Genomic DNA, 23,012 nt, shown 5'->3' on the forward strand with positions numbered 1-23,012 from the left:
CATCGTGGGAGATTCCCATGATCTTTGAAGGTCTTGGTTTCCATGGCATTATGCTGTGCAAGATGTGAGGCAGGGTGCCAGCCCATATTGGAGAGCATTACTCCAGGAAGCTGAGGATGAAAGCCTTGTTGGTGGATAGGAATTCAGGTGTGCCAAGGATGGACTTCGTATGACGGAGGATGGCCATTCGGCCAGCAGCTAGCTTTAGAGTTCAACATTGAAATATGATTTGCCCAATAAAGATCATTGCTGATAGTGAGACCCAAAAGTTTGAATGACTGAAATTCTTAAAGAGGATTGTTAAGAAAGTAGATGGGAGGGTTGGCCAGACGGTGCTTTTGGGGAGAGATAGTGAGAGTGTGAGATTTGTCAGGATTGGAAAACATATTGCAAGTGTTTGACGAGTTTGTGATTTTTACGGTGTGGCCCATAGGACAAAGCCGTCTAGAACAGTGTCTGTCTGTATGTATGTATGTATGTATGTATGTATGTATGTACAGTATGTACAGTATGTATGTCCTCTCAAACGTTTACCAATCAGAGCTGAGGATCTGGTCACATGACAGGGTGATATGATTACGTCTGATGTCATTACGGCGGTACGGCAGCTGTCTCTCCACACACCGCCATTTTGATTCCAATTTCGTTCAGGCCGAACACATTGTCGAACCTGTCATATATCACATTTCCCATGCTCTACCTTTTCGTTTTTCATTCAGTGTGAAATACAAACAAACCGATTGTTAAAATGACCATGAAATATCGAAAGCATCGGCGTTATGTCTCTTCCACCAAAACAGTACGTAGAGGCCTTAGGCTTAGTCTAGTGGGTAGAAGGGGGCTCTGTGCACCCCCCTGAAATCAACTTCTAATCAATGTCTCTATATGAGAAAAAATGCGTAGAAAACGATTAGCTATGTTAAAAAATTCAAAAAGTGTCCCACGTATCATTTTAACGCAAATGTATGCAAATTAGTGTCACCATTACAGAAAAATAAAATTTTCACTATATCTCAATCAATACTGCAGATAACTGCAAAAAAAAGATATCTAGACCCATTTTGAGGGTCAACGATAATTACAAAAAGCACTCAAAGATGAAGTAAATGTATACATGGTAACATGTTAACCTGCAAATTCTTAAGTGCCTGTAATACCAAGAATTTGATTTATCACTATATCTAGGTCAACGTTACACATGAGAGACTTTTGATGGCAATTTTACCATATTGGTGCTATATTTGTGACCAAATGATTTTTGCCACATCCATCATTCATCATCCTCGCTTTCAATGAAATCATCAAAGTGAAACTCGTCCTCTTCTTCTACCTCATCTTCGCTGTCCACCTCTTCATGATCTCCACAGTCCAGTAGATCAACCAGAGAAGCTGGTCGGACAGGACCACAGGACCACACCGGTTCCAACAGTCCTTCATCAGTCAGCATCCATCCCTGTCCTTCACTGTAGGGTTTTGGCTTTTCTATGAAGGGTTCATGAGCTCGCTTGTACAGTGCAACATGGTGGTTTACACGTTGGACGTGTGGCTTCAGTGCAGAATGACAGGGAGGAAGGCGAGCCAGGGTCACCTTAGATTTTCATGTAAGTTTCTTGTCCTCCCCCCATCATTTTCCGCAGCAGCTTCATAAGGAAAGGCCAAGGAAAGGACAATGCGGTCACTCAATCTGATGAAAGCCAGGGACCACAAAGACAAAATGCTCGACTGCGTAAGCCTTTCACGAACACCAGGAAGCGAGAGGTTGTTGTGTGCGAATGCCACCTCCAAGAGCGAGCCCAAACTCCAACCGCACACAACGAGGACCCAACACAATGGAGCACCATATACGTGACTGTTTGCTTGAAATGTCCCTGGCGCAAGAGGATAACTGTGACTGTTCCTTTTCAATGTCCCTCACGCAAGAGGACAAAATGTCGGGACTCAAATCTTTATTTTCAAGGCTCTGACGTCATCCAACGATCCCCGTGCGTGCTCCTGTCAGCGGGTCCCTCTCATCGCTCGGCAATAACGGACCAATCACTCCTCTTCCTGGCATGGCCTCACGGACCTGCCTGCTTGTGTGATGGTGTTTGGTGGTATCATTGGTGGTGCTCAATGTCCTGCTCCTGGGTACTTTTATTTGGGGTTTATTTTAGGTGTGGAGTGCATGGTGGGTGTGGTGTGTGTCATAAGGAACAAGGGGTAAAGTACAGATGCGATTTACATACAGGGAATTTATCATTAATCCCTAACTAATTAACATAACCCCACCCCTGGTAATCTATACACTTCTACCTAGACTAAGGTATTTCATTGCCTACCCCCCACAAACATAACAATAACATATGGCACAATGTTGGGTCATCTGCAAAAAGGAATAATGGGTTTTCTAGAGCATTGCCATGGTTGGTCCTGTAGTTGTAGAAAGACTGCGGGCCCAAGACACTACCTTGGGGCACCGCAACTGCTATGGAGAAAGTAATGAGAGATGGTTCATTTGAATTCTTCCCCTCAGGGTTTCAAGCAAATGCTGCACCACCATCTCATGTCCCACCCCCATCCTCATCACTATCTATGATGTTTTCTACCTCCTTTAACCCTACCTAACCAAAAACCCCTGACTTGCAGGTTACTGTATTAATTCTTCTATTTTCCTGTTTGTGTCCAACTGTGGGCCCCACTGTCACTACTTTTCCTTTTTGTTCTGACACCTTATTGCATGAGTCTACATTTTAGAGACAAAATAAGAAAAATGTGAATGCTTGTACTTGATGGGGAAGAAGATTCAATAAGGTCTAATAAGGTCTCTTCAATAAGGTCTTCTTTACAGTTGCTTGGTGCTACAGCAATAGAGGACAAACTACAGGACGGAGTACCAGAGACCATCGCCAAGCTTGCAGAGGCCAAGATAAAGATTTGGGTTCTCACAGGTGACAAGCAAGGCAAGTGAAAACCCATCAATGACATTCCTGTTTGTTGCTTACATTTTATGGTCGCCTAAAATAAAAATATATAATCACTTTGTATTGAGGCAAACCCTGATGAGATAGTGGTGAAATGTCAGGGCCTTGTATTGAGGTAAACCCTGATGAGATAGTGGTGAAATGTCAGGTTGAATTTTGTTTTTAAGCGATACGTTCGTGAAAGATTTGATAACATGGATTAGTGATTATCATTTTTTAATATACTGTCGCTTCCCTTTATGTGTTATTTATTTAATGCTCAATACAAGGAAAATACAAGATGGGTTAGGTGATGGTACACCTCTGGCAGGTATTTCAGTAATGGTTATTCTTTAAATGGCAAATAAACAAACTCTTTTAATAAATGAACACATCACCAACTAGATCGGCACTGGGTAGAGCACATACCTCTGCCACACTCAACAGTTTGTTTGTATCCCACTGATAGGCCGGATCTACTTCCATACCTGAACAAAAATCGAATCGGCTTGTTCTTGTCACCTGAACAACTCGTACACCAAGTTTAGTCATAACTCAGCCACACCTTTTTGAAATATCATGCTATATAGCGTTGTTGGCCACTCTCAATGGGAAGCAATCATTTAATTTTTTTTAAAGTCTCCTATCTGGATCTGGATCTTCACCAAAATTAAATCAATTCTTCCTTATCACACATCCATCCAATCCACCAAGTTTGTCCAAATCCGGCCACAACATTTTGATATCATGCTCACAGACAAACAAACAAACAAGAAATATGTCGTGCATCGGGCGATAGTTGCGAAATCCCTAAAATAAGTTGTTGACATTTGGCCTATGTTGACCTTTTTAGCTGATGTTGACCTCAATAATAATTGGTGGTTGAATTCAGTGACCTGATATGCAAATTCCCTTGAAATTACAATTCAATCAGATGAAAAGTGATGATTTTAGAAATTCGACAAAGTTGTTCACCTTTGGCCGATGTTGTCTTGCTTTGGCAATTTGACCTCAAAATCAATGGCTTCTTGCTTATGACCAACTCTACCATCTGGTGAAGTTTTGTGTAGATCAGTTTGAAATTGGGACCTATAGGCATTTGACAGACAAACAGACAAGCAGATAAACAGACAAACAAACAGACAGACAGAGAATAACACACAAGACCAACCAAAGGCAAAACAGAACAAAGTAGATTAATTTGTGACCATTTTGACATTTTGACCATTCTGCTCAGTAGAGCATCATTTTGACCTCAAAAATAATTAGTGGTAGAATTTGACCTGATTTGCAAATTGTCTTCAAAATGTAACTTAATCGGATGAAAATTGACAATTTTAAAAATTTGACCTCTGTTTACCTTTTGGCCGATGTTGACCTCAAAAATAGTTGGTGGTTGGTTTCACTAAACTGATATGAAAATCATTTTTAAATTTCAAGTCAGATGAAAATTGAGGATTTTTAAAATCTGAAAAAAGTGGTTGACCTCTGGCCTTTGTTGACCTTGACTTTGACCTGTTGCCCTGATGACCTATGTTCTCAAAAATAATTGGTGGTTGAATTCAGTTCGCCGATATGAAAATCCTATTCAAATTTCAAGTCAATCGGATAAAAAATGAGGATTTTAGTAATTTGAAAAAAGTGGTTGACCTTTGGCCTATGTTGACCTTGTGACCTATGTTGATCAAAAAAATAGTTAGTGGTTGAATTCAGTTAACTGATCTGAAAATTCCTTTCAATTTTCAAGTCAATTAAATGAAAATTGAGGATTTTAGAAATTTGAAATTGTTGTTGACCTTTGGCCTATGTTGACCTTTTGGCCTATGTTGATCTCAGAGATAGTTAGTTGTTGAATTCAGTTCACTAAGATGAAAATGTGATTCAAATTTCAAGTGAATCGGATGAAAATTGAGGATTTTAGAAATTCGAAAAAAAGTAGTTGACCTTTGGCTTATGTTGACCTTTTGGCCTACACTGATCTGAAAAATAGATGGAGGTTGAATTCAGTTCGTCGATATGTAAATCCTATTGAAATTTCAAGTCAATCGGATGAAAATTGAGGATTTTATTAATTAGAAAAAAGTGGTGTTGACCTTTGGCCTATGTTGACCTTTTGACCTCAAAAATATAGCATTTTGTCGGACCACGAACTCCACTGGGCTGTCGAAATGCTACCATTTGGTAAAGTTTGGTGAAGATTGGTTTAAAATTGGGACATGTAGGCAAGTATAAGTGAGTGGACTGACAAGCACACACAAACACACAAACACGCAAACACACAAACAAACACACACACAAACCGGAGTGATCAACATATTTGCAATTTTTTTTTTTGTGCCACGTAACAAACAGACAAAGACAGACAGACAGGGGTGAAAACATAAAGTCCATCCAGCTTCACTAGAATAGCTTCACAACAAGGCCAAGCTCAAATATTTCAAGCACTCAGGTGTGAGCTCTTCCTCCTGGGCACCTACACTATGTTTGGTCATGCCTATACATATTTGGTCATGCCTACACTATATTTGGTCATGTCTACACTATATTTGGTCATGCCTATACTATATTTGGTCAAGCCTACACTATATTTGGTCATGCCTATACTATATTTGGTCATGCCTATACTATATTTGGTCATGCCTATACTACAGTATATTTGGTCATGCCTACACTACATTTGGTCATGCCTATACTATATTTGGCCATGCCTATACTATATTTGGTCATGCCTACACGAACTATATTTGGTCATACCTACACTATATTTGATCATGCCTACACTATATTTGGTTATGCCTATACTATATTTGGTCATGCTTGCACTATATTTTGTCATGCCTACACTATATTTTGTCATGCCTACACTATATTTGGTCATGCCTACACTATATTTGGTCATGCCTATACTATATTTGGTCATGCCTATACTATATTTGGTCATGCCTACACTATATTTGGTCATGCCTATACTATATTTGGTCATGCCTACACTATATTTGGTCATGTCTACACCATATTTGGTCATGCCTATACTATATTTGGTCATGCCTACAATATATTTGGTCATGTCTACACCATATTTGGTCATGCCTACACTATATTTGGTCATGCCTGCACCATATTTGGTCATGCCTGCACTATATTTCGTCATGCCTCCACTATATTTGGTCATGCCTACACTATATTTGGTCATGCCTACACTATATTTTATCATGCCTATACTATATTTGGCCATGCCTATACTATATTTGGTCATGCCTACACTATATGTTGTCATGCCTACACTATATTTTGTCATGTCTGCACTATATTTGGTCATGCCTATACTATATTTGGTCATGCCTACAACTATATTTGGTCATGCCCACACTATATTTGGTCATGCCTATTCTATATTTGGTCATGTCTACACTATATTTGGTCATGCCTATACTATATTTGGTCATGTCTACACTATATTTGGTCATCTCTATACTATATTTGGTCATGCCTACACTATATTTGGTCATGCCTTTACTATATTTGGCATGCCTATACTATATTTGGTCATATCTATACTATATTTGGCATGCCTATATGATACTATATTTGGTCATGTCTATACTATATTTGGTCATGCCTTTACTATATTTGGCATGCCTATACTAAATTTGGTTATGCCTATACTAAATTTGGTTGTGCCTATACTATATTTGGTCATGTCTATACTATATTTGGCATGCCTATCTATACTATATTTGGTCATGCCTATACTATATTTGGTCATGCCTACACTATATTTGGTCATGTCTATACTATATTTGGCATGCCTATACTATATTTGGTCATGCCTATACTATATTTGGTCATGTCTATACTATATTTGGCATGCCTATCTATACTATATTTGGTCATGCCTATACTATATTTGGTCATGCCTACACTATATTTGGTCATGACTATACTATATTTGGCATGCCTATACTATATTTGATCATGTCTATACTATATTTGGTCATGCCTACACTATACTTGGTCATGCCTATACTATATTTGGTCATGCCTACACTATATTTGGTCATGTCTATACTATATTTGGCATGCCTATACTATATTTGGTCATGCCTATACTATATTTGGTCATGTCTATACTATATTTGGCATGCCTATCTATACTATATTTGGTCATGCCTATACTATATTTGGTCATGCCTACACTATATTTGGTCATGACTATACTATATTTGGCATGCCTATACTATATTTGATCATGTCTATACTATATTTGGTCATGCCTACACTATATTTGGTCATGCCTATACTATATTTGGTCATGCCTACACTATATTTGGTCATGCATATACTATATTTGGTCATGCCTACACTATATTTGGTCATGCCTATACTATATTTGGTCATGCCTACACTATATTTGGTCATGCCTATACTATATTTGGCATGCCTATACTATATTTGGTCATGCCTATACTATATTTGATCATGTCTATAATATATTTGGTCATGCCTACACTATATTTGGTCATGCCTATACTATATTTGGTCATGCCTACACTATATTTGGTCATGCCTACACTATATTTGGTCATGCCTACACTATATTTGGTCATGCCTACACTATATTTGGCATGCCTATACTATATTTGGTCATGCCTATACTATATTTGATCATATCTATACTATATTTGGTCATGCCTACACTATATTTGGTCATGTCTATGCTATATTTGGTCATGCCTACACTATATTTGGTCATGCCTATACTATATTTGGTCATGCCTACACTATATTTGGTCATGCCTATACTATATTTGGTCATGCCTACACTATATTTGGTCATGCCTATACTATATTTGGTCATGCCTACACTATATTTGATCATGTCTATACTATATTTGGTCATGCCTACACTATATTTGGTCATGCCTATACTATATTTGGTCATGCCTATACTATATTTGGTCATGCCTATACTATATTTGGTCATGCCTATACTATATTTGGTCATGCCTATACTATATTTGGTTATGCCTATACTATATTTGGCATGCCTATACTATATTTGGCATGCCTATACTATATTTGGCATGCCTATACTATATTTGGCATGCCTATACTATATTTGGCATGCCTATACTATATTTGGTCATGCCTATACTATATTTGGTCATGCCTATACTATATTTGGTCATGCCTATACTATATTTGGTCATGCCTATACTATATTTGGTCATGTCTATGCTATATTTGGTCATGCCTATACTATATTTGGCATGCCTATACTATATTTGGTCATGCCTATACTATATTTGGTCATGCCTATACTATATTTGGCATGCCTATACTATATTTGGTCATGCCTATACTATATTTGGTCATGTCTATGCTATATTTGGTCATGCCTATACTATATTTGGCATGCCTATACTATATTTGGTCATGCCTATACTATATTTGGTCATGCCTATTGTACACCGCTCCTTTCCTATGCCATCTCCAGGCATTGCAAATCGTCATTGCCGGGCACCAAAGGGGGCTCGGCAGTGACGCACGCTGAAAGAGAGTACTCAGTTTTCACTCTGGTTTCTTTCTTGTTTGTTGTACACCGCACCTTTCCTATGCCATCTCCAGGCATTGCAAATCGTCATTGCCAGGCACCAAAGGGGGCTCGGCAGTGACGCACGCTGAAAGAGAGTACTCAGTTTTCACTCTGGTTTCTTGTTTGTTTGTTGTACACCGCTCCTTTCCTATGCCATCTCCAGGCATTGCAAATCGTCATTGCCGGGCACCAAAGGGGGCTCGGCAGTGACGCACGCTGAAAGAGAGTACTCAGTTTTCACTCTGGTTTCTTTCTTGTTTGTTGTACACCGCACCTTTCCTATGCCATCTCCAGGCATTGCAAATCGTCATTGCCGGGCACCAAAGGGGGCTCGGCAGTGACGCACGCTGAAAGAGAGTACTCAGTTTTCACTCTGGTTTCTTGTTTGTTTGTTGTACACCGCTCCTTTCCTATGCCATCTCCAGGCATTGCAAATCGTCATTGCCAGGCACCAAAGGGGGCTCGGCAGTGACGCACGCTGAAAGAGAGTACTCAGTTTTCACTCTGGTTGTTTTCTTGTTTACTTTCTTTCTTGGTTGTCCGGACGATATCTCAGCCATCCTTTGAGCTAGGAAGCTGAAATTTCGGCACAGTAGTGAGCAAGTCCTTTGTCAAATACGGTATTTTTTGTTTTTTGAATAATCAATTAATTGAGGAGTTATTTAATTATTAGCGTTTAATTAAGTACTTATTTAATTAATTAAATTTCATTTATCTTCTGACCATTATTAACTCAGGCACCTTTTGAGTTAGGAAGCTGATATTTGGACATGCCAATGACCAGGTGATTTGGCTGCAAAGGATATTTTTGATTTATTAATTAATCAATTAATCGATTAATTATTTAATTATTCGATTAATGACAAAAAAATTTTTTTTTTTTAAGTTACAGATTCTGATGAAATAGTGGTAGTTTATGTGTTCTCTGACCAAATTGATTAATAATTTAATTTTTTTATGATTATTGTACACCGCTCCTTTCCTATGCCATCTCCAGGCATTGCAAATCGTCATTGCCGGGCACCAAAGGGGGCTCGGAAGTGACGCACGCTGAAAGAGAGTACTCAGTTTTCACTCTGGTTTCTTTCTTGTTTGTTTGTTTGTTTGTTTGTTTGTTTTCTTGGTTGTCCGGGCGATATCTCAGCCATCCTTTTAGCTAAGAAGCTGAAATTTCGGCACAATAGTGAGCAAGTCCTTTCTCAAAAACGGTATTTTTTGTTTTTTGATTAATCAATTAATTGAGGAGTTATTTAATTATTAGCGTTTAATGAAGTACTTATTTGATTAATTAAATTTCATTTCTCTTCTGACCATTAACTCAGGCACCTTTTGAGTTAGGAAGTTAATATTTGGACATGCCAATGACCAGGTGATTTGGCTGCAAATACTATTTTTGATTTATTCATTAATCAATTAATCGATTAATTATTTAATTATTCGATTAATGACCAAAAATTTTTTTTTTTTGAAGTTACAGATTCTGATGAAATAGTGGTAGTTGATGTGTTCTCTGACCAAATTGATTAATAATTTAATTTTTTTATGATTATTATTTATTTATTTTCATTATTAATCATTTATTTATTTTCTTTCTCATTTGGCCAATATCTCAGGCACCTTTTGAGCTGGGAAGCTAATATTTGGACATGAGTGACCAAGTGATGTGGCTATCAAGGATATTTTTGATTTATTGATTAATCATTTCATCTATTAATTATTTATTGATTAATCGATTAATTATTTATTGAGTAATCAATTAAGTATTTAATTTTTTATAAATGACTTATTTAATTAAATTTCTAAAAGATACATCTTCGGATGAAGCACTGGTGGTTTAGTTATGTGATTAGCCAATTGATTATGGAAATATTTTGTGATAATCTTTTATTGATTTTAATTATACAATTAATCAATCAATTAGTGTACACCTCTCCCTCCCAATGCAGGCTCAATGAGCTACACTGCGGTATTGCCGGGCGCCGCAGGCGCCCCGGCAATGCCGCGCTGCAGCATATTTAATTATTTGGCATGGGGCGGTGTACTTTGAATGTATGTGTACTTGTTTGTTTTCTTGTTTGTTTGTTTTCTTTCTTGGTTGTCCGGACGATATCTCAGCCATCCTTTGAGCTAGGAAGCTGAAATTTCGGCACAGTAGTGAGCAAGTCCTTTGTCAAATACGGTATTTTTTGTTTTTTGAATAATAAATTAATTGAGGAGTTATTTAATTATTAGCGTTTAATTAAGTACTTATTTAATTAATTAAATTTCATTTCTCTTCTGACCATTATTAACTCAGGCACCTTTTGAGTTAGGAAGCTGATATTTGGACATGCCAATGACCAGGTGATTTGGCTGCAAAGGATATTTTTGATTTATTAATTAATCAATTAATCGATTAATTATTTAATTATTCGATTAATGACAAAAAAATTTTTTTTTTTAAAGTTACAGATTCTGATGAAATAGTGGTAGTTTATGTGTTCTCTGACCAAATTGATTAATAATTTAATTTTTTTATGATTATTATTTATTTATTTTCATTATTAATCATTTATTTATTTTCTTTCTCATTTGGCCAATATCTCAGGCACCTTTTGAGCTGGGAAGCTAATATTTGGACATGAGTGACCAAGTGATGTGGCTATCAAGGATATTTTTGATTTATTGATTAATCATTTCATCTATTAAGTATTTATTGATTAATCGATTAATTATTTATTGAGTAATCAATTAATTATTTAATTTTTTATAAATGACTTATTTAATTAAATTTCTAAAAGATACATCTTCGGATGAAGCACTAGTGCTTTAGGTATGCTATTAGCCAATTGATTAAGAAAATATTTTGTGATAATCTTTTATTGATTTTAATTATACAATTAATCAATCAATTAGTGTACACCTCTCCCTCCCAATGCAGCCTCAATGAGCTGCACTGCGGTATTGCCGGGCGCCGGAGGCGCCCCGGCAATGCCGCGCTGCAGCATATTTAATTATTTGGCATGGGGCGGTGTACTTTGAATGTATGTGTACTTGTTGTACACCGCTCCTTTCCTATGCCATCTCCAGGCATTGCAAATCGTCATTGCCGGGCACCAAAGGGGGCTCGGAAGTGACGCACGCTGAAAGAGAGTACTCAGTTTTCACTCTGGTTTCTTTCTTGTTTGTTTGTTTGTTTGTTTGTTTTCTTGGTTGTCCGGGCGATATCTCAGCCATCCTTTTAGCTAAGAAGCTGAAATTTCGGCACAATAGTGAGCAAGTCCTTTCTCAAAAACGGTATTTTTTGTTTTTTGATTAATCAATTAATTGAGGAGTTATTTAATTATTAGCGTTTAATGAAGTACTTATTTGATTAATTAAATTTCATTTCTCTTCTGACCATTAACTCAGGCACCTTTTGAGTTAGGAAGTTAATATTTGGACATGCCAATGACCAGGTGATTTGGCTGCAAATACTATTTTTGATTTATTCATTAATCAATTAATCGATTAATTATTTAATTATTCGATTAATGACCAAAAATTTTTTTTTTTTGAAGTTACAGATTCTGATGAAATAGTGGTAGTTGATGTGTTCTCTGACCAAATTGATTAATAATTTAATTTTTTTATGATTATTATTTATTTATTTTCATTATTAATCATTTATTTATTTTCTTTCTCATTTGGCCAATATCTCAGGCACCTTTTGAGCTGGGAAGCTAATATTTGGACATGAGTGACCAAGTGATGTGGCTATCAAGGATATTTTTGATTTATTGATTAATCATTTCATCTATTAATTATTTATTGATTAATCGATTAATTATTTATTGAGTAATCAATTAAGTATTTAATTTTTTATAAATGACTTATTTAATTAAATTTCTAAAAGATACATCTTCGGATGAAGCACTAGTGGTTTAGTTATGCGATTAGCCAATTGATTATGGAAATATTTTGTGATAATCTTTTATTGATTTTAATTATACAATTAATCAATCAATTAGTGTACACCTCTCCCTCCCAATGCAGGCTCAATGAGCTACACTGCGGTATTGCCGGGCGCCGCAGGCGCCCCGGCAATGCCGCGCTGCAGCATATTTAATTATTTGGCATGGGGCGGTGTACTTTGAATGTATGTGTACTTGTTTGTTTTCTTGTTTGTTTGTTTGTTTGTTTTCTTTCTTGGTTGTCCGGGCGATATCTCAGCCATCCTTTGAGCTAGGAAGCTGAAATTTTGGCACAATAGTGAGAAAGTCCTTTTTCAAAAACGGTATTTTTTTTTTTTTGATTAATCAATAAATTAAGGAGTTATTTAATTATTAGCGATTAATTAAGTTCTTATTTAATTAATTAAATTTCCTTTCTCTTCTGACCATTAACTCAGGCACCTTTTGAGTTAGGAAGCTGATATTTGGACATGCCAATGACCAGGTGATTTGGCTGCAAATGATATTTTTGATTTATTAATTAATCAATTAATCGATTAATTATTTAATTATTCGATTAATGACAAAAAAATTTTTTTTTTTTAAAGTTACAGATTCTGATGAAATAGTGGTAGTTTATGTGTTCTCTGACCAAATTGATTAATAATTTAATTTTTTTATGATTATTATTTATTTATATTCATTATTAATCATTTATTTATTTTCTTTCTCATTTGGCCAATATCTCAGGCACCTTTTGAGCTGGGAAGCTAATATTTGGACATGAGTGACCAAGTGATGTGGCTATCAAGGATATTTTTGATTTATTGATTAATCATTTCATCTATTAATTATTTATTGATTAATCGATTAATTATTTATTGAGTAATCAATGAATTTTTTATAAATGACTTATTTAATTAAATTTCTAAAAGATACATCTTCGGATGAAGCACCAGTGGTTTAGTTATGCGATTAGCCAATTGATTATGAAAATATTTTGTGATAATCTTTTATTGATTTTAATTATACAATTAATCAATCAATTAGTGTACACCTCTCCCTCCCAATGCAGCCTCAATGAGCTGCACTGCGGTATTGCCGGGCGCCGGAGGCGCCCCGGCAATGCCGCGCTGCAGCATATTTAATTATTTGGCATGGGGCGGTGTACTTTGAATGTATGTGTACTTGTACTATATTTGGTCATGTCTATACTATATTTGGTCATGCCTACACTATATTTGTCCATGCCTACACTATATTTGGTCATGCCTATACTATATTTGGTCATGCCTATACTATATTTGGCATGCCTATACTATATTTGGTCATGCCTATACTATATTTGGTCATGCCTATACTATATTTGGTCATGCCTATACTATATTTGGTCATGCCTATACTATATTTGGTCATGTCTATACTATATTTGGCATGCCTATACTATATTTGGTCATGCCTATACTATATTTGGTCATGTCTATGCTATATTTGGTCATGCCTATACTACATTTGGCATGCCTATACTATATTTGGTCATGCCTATACTATATTTGGTCATGCCTATAATATATTTGATCATGCCTACACTATATTTGGTCATGCCTACACTATATTTGGTCATGCCTATACTATATTTGATCATGCCTATAATATATTTGGTCATGTCTATACTATATTTGGTCATGCCTATACTATATTTGGTCATGTCTATAATATATTTGATCATGCCTATGCTATATTTGGTCATGTCTATACTATATTTGGCATGCCTATACTATATTTGGTCATGCCTATACTATATTTGGTCATGTCTATGCTATATTTGGTCATGCCTATACTATATTTGGCATGCCTATACTATATTTGGTCATGCCTATACTATATTTGGTCATGCCTATAATATATTTGATCATGCCTACACTATATTTGGTCATGCCTACACTATATTTGGTCATGCCTATACTATATTTGGTCATGCCTATACTATATTTGGTCATGTCTATGCTATATTTGGTCATGCCTATACTATATTTGGCATGCCTATACTATATTTGGTCATGCCTATACTATATTTGGTCATGCCTATAATATATTTGATCATGCCTACACTATATTTGGTCATGCCTACACTATATTTGGCATGCCTATACTATATTTGGTCATGCCTATACTATATTTGGTCATGTCTATAATATATTTGATCATGCCTACACTATATTTGGTCATGCCTATACTATATTTGGTCATGGCTATACTATATTTGGTCATGCCTATAATATATTTGATCATGCCTACACTATATTTGGTCATGCCTACACTATATTTGGTCATGCCTATACTATATTTGGCATGCCTATACTATATTTGGTCATGCCTATACTATATTTGGTCATGCCTATAATATATTTGATCATGCCTACACTATATTTGGTCATGCCTACACTATATTTGGTCATGCCTATACTATATTTGGTCATGCCTATACTATATTTGGTCATGTCTATGCTATATTTGGTCATGCCTATACTATATTTGGCATGCCTATACTATATTTGGTCATGCCTATACTATATTTGGTCATGCCTATAATATATTTGATCATGCCTACACTATATTTGGTCATGCCTACACTATATTTGGCATGCCTATACTATATTTGGTCATGCCTATACTATATTTGGTCATGTCTATAATATATTTGATCATGCCTACACTATATTTGGTCATGCCTATACTATATTTGATCATGCCTACACTATATTTGATCATGTCTATACTATATTTGGCATGCCTACACTATATTTGGCATGCCTATACTATATTTGATCATGTCTATAATATATTTGATCATGCCTACACTATATTTGGTCATGCCTACACTATATTTGGTCATGCCTGCATTTATTAATCTGGATATTCTCAACTACAAGAAGTTTTCTTTTTCCAAACTCTCACTTGTTTTTCTGTTCCAATCCACAGAAACAGCAGAAAACATCAGCTTTTCATGCAACCTTCTAAGGAATGACATGGAGATCTTAAAAAATGAAGATGTCAGGTTTGTGAACATTTCTGAAGTTTTGTTATTCAGTAGATTTGTCTTGACACATTGTAAAAGTGGCTGTTGATTGGATCCATGCTCTCAAGTGGTGGTTAATTGAGAAATGGAAGACAACAACAAGGGTGTGGAGTAGGGAAAGGAGAAAAGAGTGTCTAATGATATGTAACGAAAAGGGACTTATGAAGCATATAATCATATATAAAGGTGGTGAAAAGATACCTCCCATATTTGTACTCATAATTAATAGATGGATGGATCCAAATAGAATTGTCGTGAAATTAGAAGATAACTAGCATAACTAGTGTCTACACTATATTTTTCGTGCTATATATATCAAAGGATTACCAAGGTGTGGTTAATAGAGTAAAGAACTAGTCCTACTGGTGAATGCTTATATCGATCTACGTCGGTGGACAGGTAGGACAATGGAGATAATAAACAGGACATTGACTGAGTTATGTTTGTAGTGCGTCATTTTGCCTTCCTTGTGTTAATATGTAAATATGTTGGATCTCGGGTTTCCAGAAAAGGTTGTAACCGGAAGTGACGAACAGAGAGCTGGGGTTCACAGTGTGATGAATAAAGGATTGACATGGATTCCGAAGGCCTCGGACGTCTTTTCCTTGTACTGTATACTGGATTGGTAACCCCGAGGTGATACAATGGACGGACATGAAGGTACAAACGACCAACCATTTGCCGGGAACAGCCAGGCAGCCATGCCTTTCCCTGTCGCTCAACCAGCTTCATCTGTGGCAGCGGTTTCCATAAAACTGCCGCCATTTTGCCCAAACGACCTGTAGCCATAGTTTACACAAGTCCAAGTGCAATTCGACACCCAGAGCATTACCACCGAGCCCGACGGTTCAATCACACTATTGGATCCTTATCACCAGAATATGCGACGGAGGTGACAGACATTCTGCTGCAACTTCCGACGAACAACCCATGCACGATTTTGAATGCCGCGCTTATAAGGCACACAGCCCTCTCTGAGCACCGACGCCTGCAAAAAACTCTGAGATCGAAGACTTACACAACTACTGCGCCATATGCAGCAACTTCTCGGTGACTCACATGCCACTTTCTACCAGTCGCTCCTCCGTGTGTTGTTTTTGAAATGGTTACCACACCACATCCACATGATACTTGCAGCTATTGCACAGCTGGCACTACCCAACGTTGCAGAGCTACCACTACCCACCATTGCAGAGCTGGCACTACCCACCATTGCAGAGCTGGCACTACCCACCGTTGCAGAGCTGGCACTACCCACCGTTGCAGAGCTGGCACTACCCACCGTTGCAGGGCTGCCACAACCCACCATTGTAGAGCTGCCACTACCCACCATTGCAGAGCTGGCACTACCCACCGTTGCAGAGCTGCCACTACCCACCATTGCAGAGCTGGCACTACCCACCGTTGCAGAGCTACCACTACCCACCGTTGCAGAGCTGGCACTACCCACCGTTGCAGGGCTGCCACAACCCACCATTGTAGAGCTGCCACTACCCACCGTTGCAGAGCTGGCACTACCCACCGTTGCAGAGCTGCCACTACCCACAATTGCAGAGCTGCCACTACCCACCGTTGCAGAGCTGCCACTACCCACCATTGCAGAGCTGGCACTACCCAACGTTGCAGAGCTGGCACTACCCACCATTGCAGGGCTGCCACTACCCACTGTTGCAGAGCTGCCACTACCCACCGTTGCAGCGCTGCAGCTACCCACCATTGTAGAGCTGGCACTACCCACCGTTGCAGAGCTGCCACTACCCACCATTGCAGGGCTGCCACTACCCACTGTTGCAGAGCTGCCACTATCCACCGTTGCAGAGCTGCAGCTACCCACCCATTGTAGAGCTGGCACTACCCACCATTGCAGGGCTGCCACTACCCACCGTTGCAGAGCTGCAGCTACCCACCATTGCAGGGCTGCCACTACCCACTGTTGCAGAGCTGGCACTACCCACCATTGCAGAGCTGCCACTACCCACCATTGCAGAGCTGGCACTACCCACCATTGCAGGGCTGCCACTACCCACTGTTGCAGAGCTGCCACTACCCACCGTTGCAGGGCTGCAGCTACCCACCATTGTAGAGCTGGCACTACCCACCGTTGCAGAGCTGCCACTACCCACCGTTGCAGGGCTGCCACTACCCACCATTGCAGAGCTGGCACTACCCACCATTGTAGAGCTGCCACTACCCACCATTGCAGGGCTGCCACTACCCACTGTTGCAGAACTGCCACTACCCACCGTTGCAGAGCTGCAGCTACCCACCATTGCAGAGCTGGCACTACCCACCATTATAGAGCTGCCACTACCCACCATTGCAGGGCTGCCACTACCCAACGTTGCAGAGCTGCCACTACCCACCGTTGCAGAGCTGCCACTACCCAACGTTGCAGAGCTGGCACTACCCACCGTTGCAGAGCTGCAGCTACCCACCATTGCACAGCTGGCACTACCCAACGTTGCAGAGCTGCCACTACCCACCGTTGCAGAGCTGCCACTACCCACCATTGCAGAGCTGGCACGACCCACCATTGTAGAGCTGCCACTACCCACCATTGCAGGGCTGCCACTACCCACTGTTGCAGAGCTGCAGCTATCCACCATTGTAGAGCTGGCACTACCCACCATTGTAGCGCTGCCACTACCCACCATTGCAGGGCTGCCACTACCCACTGTTGCAGAGGTGCCACTACCCACCGTTGCAGAGCTGCAGCTATCCACCATTGTAGAGCTGGCACTACCCACCATTGTAGAGCTGCCACTACCCACCATTGCAGGGCTGCCACTACCCACTGTTGCAGAGCTGGTGCTACCCACCATTGTAGAGCTGCCACTACCCACCAATGCAAAGCTGGCACTACCCACCGTTGCAGAGCTGGCTGATCATCACATTGACACCGTTACGCTGACCGTGGCTAATGTGACACTTCCAGCACAGCACATCACACAACTACAATCTGAAATGGCGGACCTTAAGAAGCTCGTCCTGGAATGCTGTGCGATGCCAGTCATGCTCATCTCCGGGTATCCCTGAGAGGAAAAATGAGAAATGCTGTGCTTCGAGCTGCCTTGACCTTCCATGAACACTCCAGTTTGGTGTTGGTACCAATGACACCTTTGGCACTAATGCTCATCAGTGTAGAGCACCGTGCTCGTACCGGCTACAGGGAAATGACGAGACCCACAACTAATGGCTGCAAGTTCACCTGGGCCATACATCAGTTGCCTTCTCTTCCTCGTGGATCATAATAGTGGGTTTTGTTTCCTTGTGGATACAGCGGCAGGGTTGAGCATCGTGTCGACATCTGCTGCGGAGCAGAGAAATTGACAGACATATTCATTACATGCCGCTAACAGAATTACTACTTCTGGAGAACGTCTCCTCCAGCTTGATTTGGGTTTACATTGCTCCTTCCTGTGGGTGTTTACTGTTACCGACACAAAATACTCTATCCTCAAACATTTCAACATGTTATTGATCAGGTGCTCTGGGGATAACACTTGTGTTATGTGCTTATTGATGATATTGTGGCGGACACAAAAGCCCACTGGCGTGGTGACATCATTCCACGCACCAAGTGGGCGGTGGCCACGCCCGAGGGGTAGGCGTGGCCTCATGATATACACCGGGCGACCAGCCCGGAGCATTTCAGTGTTACAGTGTAGTCTTACAATAAAGACGTTTATATGTTACCGCTTGTCCGCTTCCTCCTTGCTCACAAGCAGCGTGCGTAACGCCGTGCTTTACTGGTGACCCTCGACGTTGGATCTGCCGTAGCGATCCTTCCGAACACGACGCCATTGCAATGGCCAACGACAAGGCAATGGCGATTAAACTTCCCGAATTTTGGGAGGCCCAGGCCGAAGTCTGGTTCGTTCAAGCCGAAGCCCAATTTCAGCTTCCGCGCCTCACCAACGACGACCTGCGCTACTGCCATGTCGTCGCCTCCCTCGGGCCCGGCACGGCCGCTCGAGTTGTGTCCGTCCTTCGCCACCCACCGGACGGCCACAAGTACGAGGCACTCAAGCGGCTACTCCTAGCCACGTTCGGCCTCACGGACGACGCACGGGCCGACCGCCTCCTGGATCTCCCCGAGCTCGGTGAGACGCGCCCGTCGGTCCGAATGTACCATATGCTGTCACTGTTGGGCGACGAAGCCCCCGGTTCGCTATTCCGGGCGCTTTTCCGGCGCCAGCTTCCAGCGCAGGTTCGCCTCGCGTTGGCTGGGACCGAGCTAACGGAACCCCGAGCATTGGCAGCCGAGGCGGACAGGTACTTCGCCGCTTCGGACCCGCGGGCGAGCGTCGGCGTGGCCGTCACGGCCCTCGACGCTGATGTTCAGCAGCATGTTCCACAGCATCAGCTTCTACAGCACGCTGATGTTCAGCAGCATGCTGATACGCACCTCGTGAACGCCGCCATGCCCCGCCCACCGCCGCGGCGAAAACCGCCACCGCGGGGAAACCCGCCAACTCCACCGGCCTGGCGGAGCCAGCCGCGCTCCTCCAGCTCCACCACCTGGTGCTGGTTCCACGCCAAGTTCGGCCACGAAGCTCGGCGGTGTCATCCGCCGTGCTCCTTCAACGGGTCGGGAAACGCCCGGGCCGGCGCTCAATAGTGGCGATGAGCGCCGGCCGTTCGAGCAGCCTGCTGTTCATAACGGACACCTTCTCCGGGCGCCGTTACCTGTGCGACATGGGAGCGCAGGTGAGTGTCATTCCCGCCGGCACGTCAGACAAGCACGCCGCTGGTGGGGGCCCCGCGCTGCTTGCCGCGAACGGGACGCCCATCCGTACGTACGGAAAACGCTGCCTCTCTCTGCGGTTTGGAGGGCAGGTTTTCCGATGGACGTTCGTCACCGCCGACGTGCCCATGGCACTGCTTGGCGCGGATTTCCTGTGCGCTAATGGGCTCCTGGTCGACGTCAAGCGCAGACGGCTTGTCCAGGCCGAGACGTTCAGCTCGCTCGCTTGTGCGTTGCCCAGCTCAACGAGCGGCTTGCCAAGCGGCTTGCCGAACGATTCGGTTCCGGCCACGTTGGTCTGTACGTTTCCGGCAGCGGACGCATTCACCCGCCTCCTCGCCGGCTTCCCGGCCCTCACGCGGCCCACCTTCTCGGCGGGGGCCGTCAAGCACGGGGTGGCCCATCACATCCCCACCGTCGGGCCACCGGTCTACGCCCGGGCACGCCGCCTCGAGCCGACGAAGCTGGCGGTGGCAAAAGCGTCGTTCGCTACCCTGGAGCGACTCGGCATCGTTCGGCGCTCAGAGAGCGCTTGGGCGTCGCCGCTGCACATCGTGCCGAAGGCCGGCGGGGGATGGCGACCGTGCGGGGACTATCGCCGTCTCAATGACGCCACGACTCCCGACCGCTACCCCGTCCCCCACATTCAGGACTTTTCCGCCCATTTGGCGGGCAGGTCCTTCTTCTCTAAGGTGGACCTCATACGCGGCTACCATCAGGTCCCCGTCAGGCCGGAGGACGTCCCGAAGACGGCGGTCATCACGCCATTCGGACTCTTCGAGTTCCTGTGCATGCCCTTCGGTCTGAAGAATGCGGCTCAGGCGTTCCAGCGACTGATGGACAGCGTCCTGCGCGACTTGGATTTTGTCGACGTCTACCTGGACGATATCCTCGTCGCCAGCGCGTCCCGCGAAGAGCACCTACGCCACCTCCGCACGCTCTTTGAACGCCTGGGCCAGCATGGCCTGATTGTGAACCCCGCAAAGTGCCGGTTCGGCGCCGCCACAATCGATTTTCTGGGGCACCGTGTCACCAGGCACGGAGCCGTCCCCCTGCCGGCCAAGGTGGAGGCGGTGAAGGGGTTTCCGCGCCCCCGCACGATCAGAGGGCTGCAGGAGTTCCTGGGCATGGTGAACTTTTACCATCGGTTCCTGCCCCGTATCGCCCAGCTCCTGCGCCCTCTGCACGAAGCCCTCCGAGGTAAGCCGGGCAAAGGCGACGTTACCTGGACCGAGCAGATGGACACGGCGTTCACGGGCGCGAAGCTCGCCTTGGCTAACGCCACCATGCTCGCGCACCCGGCGCCCAATGCACCGATCGCCCTCACCACCGATGCCTCGGACTACGCGGTGGGCGCGGTGCACGAGCAATGGGTGCGTGGAGCTTGGCAACCGCTGGCGTTCTTTAGCCGGCAGCTTCGCCCGCCCGAACGCCGTTACAGTACCTTCGACCGCGAGTTGCTCGGACTTCACTTGGCGGTCAGGCACTTCCGCCATCTGCTCGAGGGCCGGGCGTTCACTGCCTTCGTCGACCACAAGCCGCTGATCTTCACGATGGGCAAGGTCACCGAGCCGTGGTCGGCCCGGCAGCAGCGTCACCTCTCGGCCGTGTCCGAGTACACAACGGACATCCAGCACGTGACGGGGAAGGACAACCCGGTGGCGGATTGCCTTTCCCGGGCCGTCGCCCACGCAGTCCACCTCGGCATCGACTATGCCCGGATGGCAGCGGACCAGTCCGCTAACCCCGACGTCCAGGCCTTGCGGACCGCCGTCACGGGCCTCCGCGTCACCGAGGTGCCGTTCGACGGCGCGGGCGTGGCCCTCTTGTGTGACGTCTCCCTCGGGCGTCCTCGCCCCATCGTGCCCGCGGGCTGGCAGTGCCAGGTGTTTGACGCCATCCACGGCCTGTCCCACCCGGGCGCGAGGGCCTCCCAAAGGCTGATCGCCGACAAGTTCGTCTGGCATGGCCTCCGGAAGGCCGTCCGCGGCTGGGCCAGGACGTGCCTCGCGTGCCAGCGCGCCAAGGTGCACCGGCCCCGTTGGCCCCGTTCACGGTGCCGGAACGCCGGTTTGACCACGTCCACGTGGACCTGGTGGGACCTCTGCCCCCCTCGCGGGGTTTCACCTACGTCCTCACCATGGTGGACCGCACCACCCGGTGGCCGGAGGCCGTGCCCTTGGCGTCGACAACGGCGGCCGATGTCGCGCAGGCTTTCATCGCCACCTGGGTCGCCCGGTTCGGCGCCCCCTCAGACATCTCATCCGACCGCGGCCCCCAGTTCACCTCGGAGCTCTGGGGGGCGGTTGCACAGGGGCTCGGGGTCCGGCTGCACCGAACCACGGCCTACCACCCCCAGGCTAACGGCCTGTGTGAGCGATTTCACCGCTCATTGAAGGCCGCGCTCCGGGCCACCCTCTGCGACGGCGGCTGGGTCGACAGGCTCCCCTGGGTCCTGCTGGGCCTCCGGACGGCGCCCAAGGAGGACCTGCGCGCATCCGCGGCGGAGTTGGTCTTCGGGCAACCGCTGCGGGTGCCGGGCGAGTTCCTCCCCGACTCCACAGCACCATGGTCCGCGGCACAGCAGCGCTCCGCTCTGCAAGAGACCGCCCAGAGGTTCGCCCCGGTGCCAACGGCATGCCACGGGCACCCACCGACGCACGTCGCCCCGGAGCTTCGCACGGCGGAGTACGTCTTCGTCCGCCACGATGCCCATCGGACACCACTGCGGCCCCCGTAC

The 23,012-nt window shown here is 43.7% G+C and overlaps 1 protein-coding gene across 1 annotated transcript in view; it reads left to right on the forward strand.

Moving 5' to 3' along the window:
- Positions 1 to 23,012, forward strand: part of LOC137422423 (phospholipid-transporting ATPase IC) — a 283,539-nt gene that overhangs the window by 183,733 nt on the left and 76,794 nt on the right. The window contains 2 exon segments of the mRNA XM_078772905.1: positions 2,828 to 2,939; positions 15,429 to 15,504. Of these exon segments, the coding sequence (XP_078629031.1) occupies positions 2,828 to 2,939; positions 15,429 to 15,504 (188 nt within the window).

Source organism: Myxine glutinosa, chromosome 2, assembly GCF_964187855.1.
Source record: "Myxine glutinosa chromosome 2, kmMyxGlut1.1, whole genome shotgun sequence".
NCBI classification, from domain to species: Eukaryota; Metazoa; Chordata; class Myxini; order Myxiniformes; family Myxinidae; genus Myxine; species Myxine glutinosa.